At 31.9% G+C, this 8,570-nt stretch overlaps 1 protein-coding gene across 1 annotated transcript; it reads right to left on the bottom strand.

The window, feature by feature from the left end:
- Positions 1-3,779: 3,779 nt before the first annotated feature.
- Positions 3,780-5,882, bottom strand: LOC148299189 (uncharacterized). The gene is made up of 2 exons (XM_088276313.1): positions 5,792-5,882; positions 3,780-4,311 (listed from the first exon to the last, which is right to left on the bottom strand). Exons 1-2 carry the CDS (start codon positions 5,843-5,845, stop codon positions 3,943-3,945), a joined length of 423 nt encoding a protein of 140 aa, XP_088132439.1. The 5' UTR covers positions 5,846-5,882; the 3' UTR covers positions 3,780-3,942.
- Between the last annotated feature and the right edge of the window lie 2,688 nt (positions 5,883-8,570).

Raw genomic sequence — 8,570 nt, 5'->3', positions numbered from 1 at the left:
TTTCTTCTAATGATTATTTTTTAATTTTATAATTTACAAATACAATTATACAACAGCTGTTTAGTGTACTAATGTCAAAAGTGATTGACGTATGACGCTATTTGCAAAAATTACATCATTTTCCGATATTAGAAAGAGAAGTAGATAGATAGAATTGTGACAAGCTGATGACAATTCTAGCAAACACACGATTTTCATGAGATGATAAATTGATAACTGTGACTTCTTGATATATATTATATGTAGGTTTCACATCTGGAACAAAGCATCTATCAGTTTTTTAAACGAACAATAATGGAAGTCTGAGCACCCCAGGGCTCAAAACCTTGCATTTGGCTGGCTTGAGTGATCGCTTTATACACTTGTGTAAAGTAAAGGAGACCATCCTGTTATTTTTTTTTAAATATCCACAATGCATAAACCCTTTAAAGATGTATATATGAATTGTTATGGAATTCAAATTCCAAAAAAGGCAACATAATGGTGTCCGTTACACAGTATTTCAAGTGACCACTTAATGTTGCATATGCCAGGTCGAATTTTCCGTTGTACCCATAACCCGTGTCGGGTTGTGGTCCCATGGTTAGTGTCGCGGACTCTTAAGTCAGAGTTTCTCGGTTCGAACCCCTCTACCGCAATTTGATACCTATTTTTAATAATGAGCCGCTTGGGTTCACAGAAATAGTATGAAATTGAAATAGTTGTGAAAATAATAAAAACACAAATATTTCTCTTAAAAAAATGATTAACAACTACACTACTCAAATAAATACTTCACTGGTGACATCTTTGGTTAAAATAAGTCAAAAAACATGATCAGAAACCTTCCTTCAATCTTTTCCTGAATTTCTAAGGAAAAATTTTCATGAAACTGATACTAGGAGACGCCAGAAAATATTTTTACGTACACCAGAATATTTAAATTATAAATTTTATTTTAAAAATATTTTCATCACTTCTCTCTGTTCGATTTTATTGTGAATGAAAAGTTGGTCGCATTATTTTATTTGCGTCATTCCTTCTGATATTTTTTTTTACATATTTATCAATTTTATAAGTTTACTTAAATTTCAGCAAGCGAGCTTTGTTCAATACATTATTATAATATGTCGATATTCAATAAGATTTAAATTATTATTCTTACATGATACAAATGTCAAATATGATAATTGAGATGCCATTAGCAGAAATTGTAGGGTGTTTAATTTCGCGCTACCCAGTAAATATTTGTTCCCTTGTAGAGAGGCATTATACCTATTCTTCTTCAATCGATGGGAGTAAAACTCTCCAATAGATATCGGTACTTTTCCGGGTTAAGCATATTATTTTGAACATTTTTAAATCCGAACAGGCCGTAGCCCCAACTTATTCGGAAATACAATACAATAAAACACACGTATAACATTAACTAATTCTACACATGATTGACAGTAAAAGTTCTGCTCAATAAAAAGCTTCTTTTCATATCACCAAAAGATGTGTCTAGTGAATTTCTAGTGATTCAAGAACAAAGTTTCGAAATTTGATCATATACATATATAGAACTTCCAAGAATTTGAGCAGTGTAGTTGTTAATCATGGGTAGAGTTGGTGAATGTTATACGTGTGTAAAGTGATAATTTAAACCAGCCTTTGACGGCTGTTAGCCCCGTAAATGCCCAGACTTCCATATTTTTCTTCATAAAAAAAGCTTCGAAAATTTTGAGTTATGTACACTCCCAAGTACTTGAAACTCTCGATCCTTTCGATGAGCTGGTTACTCGACGTCAAGGGTTGTTGGACATCAAGGCATGAATTGTTGCACATCACATGGGTTTTTGCAATATTTATAGTAAGCCCCATGTGTGTAGAGTACCTATTCACCCTATCGACAGATAATTGGAGACTCTCGATGGAGTCATCAACTATAACAGCATCATCTGCGTACTCTAGGTTGCAGAGTATCCAGGAGGGGGAAATGGTTATACCTCGGTCAGATGCTAACGACTTTTGAGGAATGAAATCCATGAGAATGTCGAATCCATGAGAAACGGCGCAAGGACGCAGCCTTGTCTGACTCCGGTAGAGACCCCAAACCAATCCGTGACAACATCGTCAACTCTCATACGGCATTCACTATTAAGATAAAGGGACTTGATTAGCTCCACTAGTTTTGTGGGCATCTCAAAAGCGTATAGTACTTTTCAGCCATTAAGTACTTTATTGTAATAATTAACGTTTTTAGTGTGTCCAAATACTTGTAGCCTCTAACGTTCATAAGGTATTCATTCATTTTATAAAATACAATAATACAAGAAGAATATGTTAAGATATCAAAAAATGATGTTAAAATAACTCCTTATTGGAGATAATCTAGATTTGTGAACCCTGGACCAGCGACTGAAGAGTAAGACTGTTCACGTACACATAGGGCGAGATGTGACCTACCGAGAGAGCGAAGGTTCCATGTAATGACTAAGCCTCAACTGACAGCAAAACAAAGCTGATGGGATTCGTAATAAGAGTGATTCCACGTCGGAATATCAATAAGGGAGTTTGCACAATTGTAAAGCAAAAAAAATTACACAAATTAGAAAATTGTAAAGTTCAAGAACCGAATTTAAAAACTTCAACCCTTGCTCCTGAAAATTCGTTAAAATATCACTCACTCCTTTCAACAACGTCATATTTCAAAAATTCTCAATTTTCAGTTGTTCTTATGTTTTTGTAATGCCCATAAAATGTACTGTATCCCAGTAAAAGCGGCATATTTTTAACTTAATATTTACCCGCTACAGGGCAGAAAATGTGGTTTTTGCATTTTGAAGAAAAGGTATTGTTAAATTATTATTTTTTTAAAAACTAAATATTTTTCATATGGACAAAATAAACCTTCAGGTTTTTCCTAAAAAGATCTGTTGCACAGTAAAAAGTTCAAAAAGTGGCTTGATATTTATTTTCGACGAAAATAAATATCATATAATGTTATTATACAGACCTGAATGATGGAAGTTTAACTTCTGAAACATGTAGTCTATAATAAAACTCAAGTAGTAAAAAACGAAGTGTTTTCTTTAATCATTGTAGCATGTCTTACCACAAAGTTAATGCCGAAACAATAAATAAAATATGTTCCTATTTAATAATGGATATTAACGATGGGAACGATCCTGTTGGAATAGCAATCAAGAGTTTGTGTGTGATGCAACTTTGTTTTGTAAGTGTGTCGTATTGAAAAACGATATTTTTAAAAAACGTATTTAGTCCAAAAAGTGTCTTCCTCTACAAGAGTTTGGTTTACAGTAATTTTATTTTTATTTTTATTTTATTTAAACTTCTTGAGCAGAAAATAAATAAGGACAATAGCGGGCTTATTTCCAAAAAGCAATATCTTCCAACCAATTAAAACAGACTGGTGATATTGGTCAAAACGTTTCATAACATATAAAGCTGTTTGCAATCAGAGGGTAGATAGTAATTGAACATTACAAAAAAAAACTTTTTGATGATAATAAGGAAGGCAAAGGAAAATGGGTGTTATGGGAAGGAGGTAGAGGGAAAAACTAAGGTCGGAGGTTTAATGGACAGTCATGATTTAAATGATAGATATTAATGTCTCAGACGTTTCTTAAAAGTTGTTAGAGAAAGTGCATTTTTACAAGTAAAGATAATTCATTCCACAGTCTGGCCGCTTGGACAGAGAAGGAATTACTGAAGAATGACGTGTTATGGCAAGGAATTGAAAGTGTTTTTTCGTGGGAAGAACGGAGTGAAGGAAATTAATAAAAATACTCAAAAAAGACAGATTTTTGTATATTTATTAGGTCCTCAGATAAATCAGACAAAATTGTAGATACGAGAGCATATCTTTTATTTTTTCATATGCCGACATTTTCATATTTCATTTTTCTTTTACCGACGGGGGTCGGTCACCTACATTTATCGTACTTCATTTAAACCCATTTAGCCATCCCAATCGTACATATGGAGAACATTGACATAATCGGGATTTATAGCGTTGAGGCATTGGAGAATCCTGTACAGCCTGCCGATCCTGGTGATGCCCTTCTTCTCGTTGCAGACCGCCAAGTCTAGGGCGAACTTAGCTTGACCAAGGATATTGGTATAGTAGTTGTTGGCAGCATCTAAGTTGATAGTCCCGTCATCATTCAATATGTCGAGAGTTTTGTACACGCACATGGCGTACTTCTTCAGGACGATCCACTCACTCGAGTAGTCATTGTTCCTGAGTTGCTGGGCTAGATCCGGATTCACATTTGTGTACTCCATACATTGAATTTGAGCCTGAAACGCGTCATAGGAAGCATAACCCTGAAAAAAACAACAAAGTATTAATTATCTTTCTTAAAAGCAAATCAATTAATACAAAAATATAAAAAAAAATCCGTTACAAAAAGCCCGTAAATCTGGGAATATGTTCGTAATAGTGAGATTTTCTTCTTTTTATGTTTATCCACACCCAATGGTGCATAGATCACTGCATCGTATATATGCAGTGTTATCTTGATCGTTACTTACATGAAGGCAAATTGATTAATCTGGTTCCTTTTAAAGGCATTTTTTTTCATATATCGCTGACTCCTTTCAAGAACGTCCTATATCAAAAATCGTCGATTTTCAGTTGTGCACGTTTTCGGAATGTCCAGAAAATGTACTATATCTCAGCAAAAGCGGCATATTTTAAACTTATTATTTACCCGCTACAGGGCAATAGTATTGTTTTTGCATTTTCAAGAAAAGGTATTGTTTAATTATTTTTTTAAATATACTAAAAAAAATTCAAATGGAGAAAAAATCTTCGGGTTTTACCTAAAAAGATTTTTCACATAGTAAAAAATTCAGTAAGTGGCTTGATATGTATTTTGAATACATTGTATTATATTTTTAAACTTTAAAAACGATCTCCTGAAAAATCAAGTTTTTTGATTTATGACGTTGTTGAAAGGAGTGAGCGATATGTTAGAGTGATAAACATTTAATTTTTATGTTTTGAATATTGAAAACGTTAACTTTGTCGATCATATTGATATACTATATTGAGAAATAAAAATACTTTGTTTTTTGATCTACTATATAAATAAAGATAAAAAAGTCATTTTATTTCTCAAAATAATATATTTCATTTTTACCCTAGTGGGAATCGAGCCCTGACTGCGTGGTGGGCAAACGTTAGGGCCAGTAAATTTCAAACGTGGATTAATAATATTTGAACATGTGTCCTTTTGTGGGTAAATCTCAATATATGCACATACATATATGTATATATAAATATATAAATATATATATATATATATATATATATATATATATATATATATATATATATATATATATATATATATATATATATATATATATATATATATATATATATATATATATATATATATATATATATATATATATATATATATATATATATATATATATATATATATATATATATATATATATATATATATATATATATATATATATATATATATATATATATATATATATATATATATATATATATATATATATATATATATATATATATATATATATATATATATATATATATATATATATATATATATATATATATATATATATATATATATATATATATATATATAAAACCAACTAAGGCTTTCATTATTTGTATAAGTACGTACATTCAATTTTTCTTAATGAAATTTACTTGAATTACTTGAAATACCAGTGGGATGTAGCAAAAAGTCATAAAGTTTGCAAATTATATAAAAAGATGATAAAATATAGATAATAAAATAAATAAACATCTTACATGTCCCAAAGCAAGCACGCTGGCAATCACCAAGGAGAGGAAAGTAGACTTCATGGTGAGTCGTTTGAAGAACTCCACAGAAGCAACTGATGATCGTTACAAGAATTTCAACGGTTTATATACGATTTTCGTGCATCAAATTAAAATAATTTCCATATTCAATAAGCTTTTTGTGATTTGAGGCAAATTAAAATAATTTATAAATGAAAATGAAAAATGTTATAATATAATTTATATTTGAAGCACTAATTTTGTGATTTTTTACAATTCTAACAAAGAAAACACACGATTTTCATGAGATGATAAATTGATAACAGTGACTTTTTGATATATATTATAGGTGTCACATCTGGAACAAAGCATTTATCAGTTTTTTAAAGGAAAAATAATGGAAGTCTGAGCACCCCAGGGCTCAAAACCTTGCATTTGGCTGGCTTGAGTGATCGCTTTATACACTTGTGTAAAGTAAAGGAGACCATTCTGCTATTTTTTTTTAAATATCCATAATGCATAAACCTTTTAAAAATTGTATATATGAACTGTTATGGAATTCAAATTCCAAAAATGGAGGCATTATAATGGTGTCGGGTTGTTGTCCCGTGGTTAGTGTCGCGGACTCTTAAGTCAGAGTTTCTCGGTTCGAACCCTTCTACCGCAATTTGATACCTATTTCCAATAATGGGCCGCTTAGGTTCACAGAAATAGTATGAAATTGAAATATTTGTGAAATAATAAAAAAACACATTATTACTCTTAAAAAAATAATAATTACTAACAACTACACTAATCAAATCAATACTTCATCGCTGACATGTTTGGTTAAAATTAGGAAAAAAATGTATATCCTAAATCATTTCCTGAATTTCTAAAGATTTTTTTTTGAAAGAAACTGATACTCGGAGACGCCAGAAAATAATTTTACATACACCAGAATATATAGATTTTTATTTTTATTGAAAAAATATTTTCATCACTTTTCTGTGTCCAATTTTTTTGTTAGTTATAATTTGGACACTTGAAATACTATGATAAATGAAAAGTTGGTCGCATTATTTTATTTGCGTCATTCCTTCTGAGATTTTTTTTGACATATTTATCAATTTTATAAGTTCACTTAAATTTCAGCAAGCGAGCTTTGTTTAGCATTATACATTATTATAATACCGTAAAGTGGGTATACTTTGCACCATGGGTGATACTTTGCACCACCTTCTGTAAAGAAATTGTAGAGCTGGTCATCTCTGATACATGTCATTTTTCATTCTACTTTCTATTGTTTCTGATAGATGGCACTTCAATCTACTTTTTAGTTCACAGAAGTAACAGTCGGTCGCTATTGCTTCAATGCGTTTTTCCTGTCCGAACGTAAAGAAAGTTTTCTGTCTGAAAATTGTGTCCGAAAAAATCCAGTGGAATCAGTATACTGAAACTAGTTACAACAAGTGAGTGGTCTCTAAATCATAGGTAGATAGGCCCTGCTTTTCTCAAATACTGTATTTTTTAGTTACGTTGTCAAGTTTATGTAAAAATAATATTTTTTTAAGAACTGACTTGTATTGACCACATTTGGGGTAACATTGCACCAAGTGCAAAGTATCCACAAAAGGCCATAGTTAATTAATTTGATGAAAAGTCTTAAAACGGATAATACAACTTGACATGTTTGCTAAATATCTATTGGTTTTGTGTACTTACTTAATTCCTGATGGTATATTTTTTTCAAAAATGTCAAGAACACACAAACAGCGGCCTTATGCCAGACGATACTGCAATTTTACACCGAAGAGAGTGGAGCAGTGTGTGGAGGCCATTCGAAATGGTACAATCAGTCAAAGAAAGGCTGAAGAAATTTTCAAAATCCCCAGAAGGACGATTAACTATAAGCTCAAAGGTCAGCACACAAAACCTGTGGGAAAACCTCCGATATGTGACAAGTGCGAAGAGCAATCCTTCGTAAACTGCATAGTAGACATGAGTGAGTACGGTTTCCCAGTGAGTGTTTTTAACATTCGCTACATTTTAATAGCCTATTTGGATAGATTTGGCAGAAGAGTACGAATATTAAAGAACAACGTACCAGGCTCTAAATGGATAAGATCATTTTTGCAAAGACATAAAACCTTGACTGTTGCTAAAACTAGTCAGTTGCTTAATCGGTTGCCATTAAAAGCGTATGACGATGACGTGCGCCAGAGTTTTCAACAGTTTTTGGAAGAAAACAGATTCAACCCAAAGAATTCAGTCTTAAAACGCAGGAAAACAATACCGATAGAACCAGGTTAGAGCATTGCTCACAATCCAAATGTCGAAATGAACGTTGACGAGACACAAATGCTACCTGAACCAACTACATCAATGATCCCACCTTCCACATCGAAACTTCCAGCATATCTAGCATTAACTGATTATAGTTGACACGGAAGCTTTGAGGAAGAGGGAGAAGAACAAAAACGATGACTGAAACCAGTTATCGTATTTGTTCTTCCGTTTCATTAGGACCAGTAAAAAAGAAGGTGGGAAAATATGTCGTATTTCATTATGAAGGAGAAAATTTTCCGGGACAGATTTTGGAAATAAAGAAAGACAGAGCTGTTAAATCCATGCAGGAGAGTCTCAAAACGTGGAAGTGGCCGATGAAGGATGACTTTCTTCAATATTCTTGGAAGGATGTAGCGGGTTCCATAAAAGAACCGAAAATGCAATCCAAAAGAGGTTTCTTTACCGTCCCGGAACTTGACCATATTTAGACCTAATTTAATTTTGATTCCTATTACCTATA

The sequence above is a fragment of the Brachycentrus maculatus genome, unplaced genomic scaffold (assembly GCF_059751285.1).
Source record: "Brachycentrus maculatus isolate JH-2025_06_01 unplaced genomic scaffold, ASM5975128v1 h1tg001291l, whole genome shotgun sequence".
Taxonomy (NCBI): Eukaryota; Metazoa; Arthropoda; class Insecta; order Trichoptera; family Brachycentridae; genus Brachycentrus; species Brachycentrus maculatus.
This window is presented reverse-complemented; position numbering and strand designations above follow the sequence as displayed.

Bases quoted from the DNA above. Each gene is read 5' to 3' on its own strand.
- LOC148299189 (XM_088276313.1), bottom strand. From the start codon at position 5,845: ATGAAGTCTACTTTCCTCTCCTTGGTGATTGCCAGCGTGCTTGCTTTG. The intron at 4,312-5,791 runs GTAAGATGTTTA...TGTTTTTTTCAG, and splicing joins GCGTGCTTGCTTTGGGACAT to GGTTATGCTTCCTATGACGC.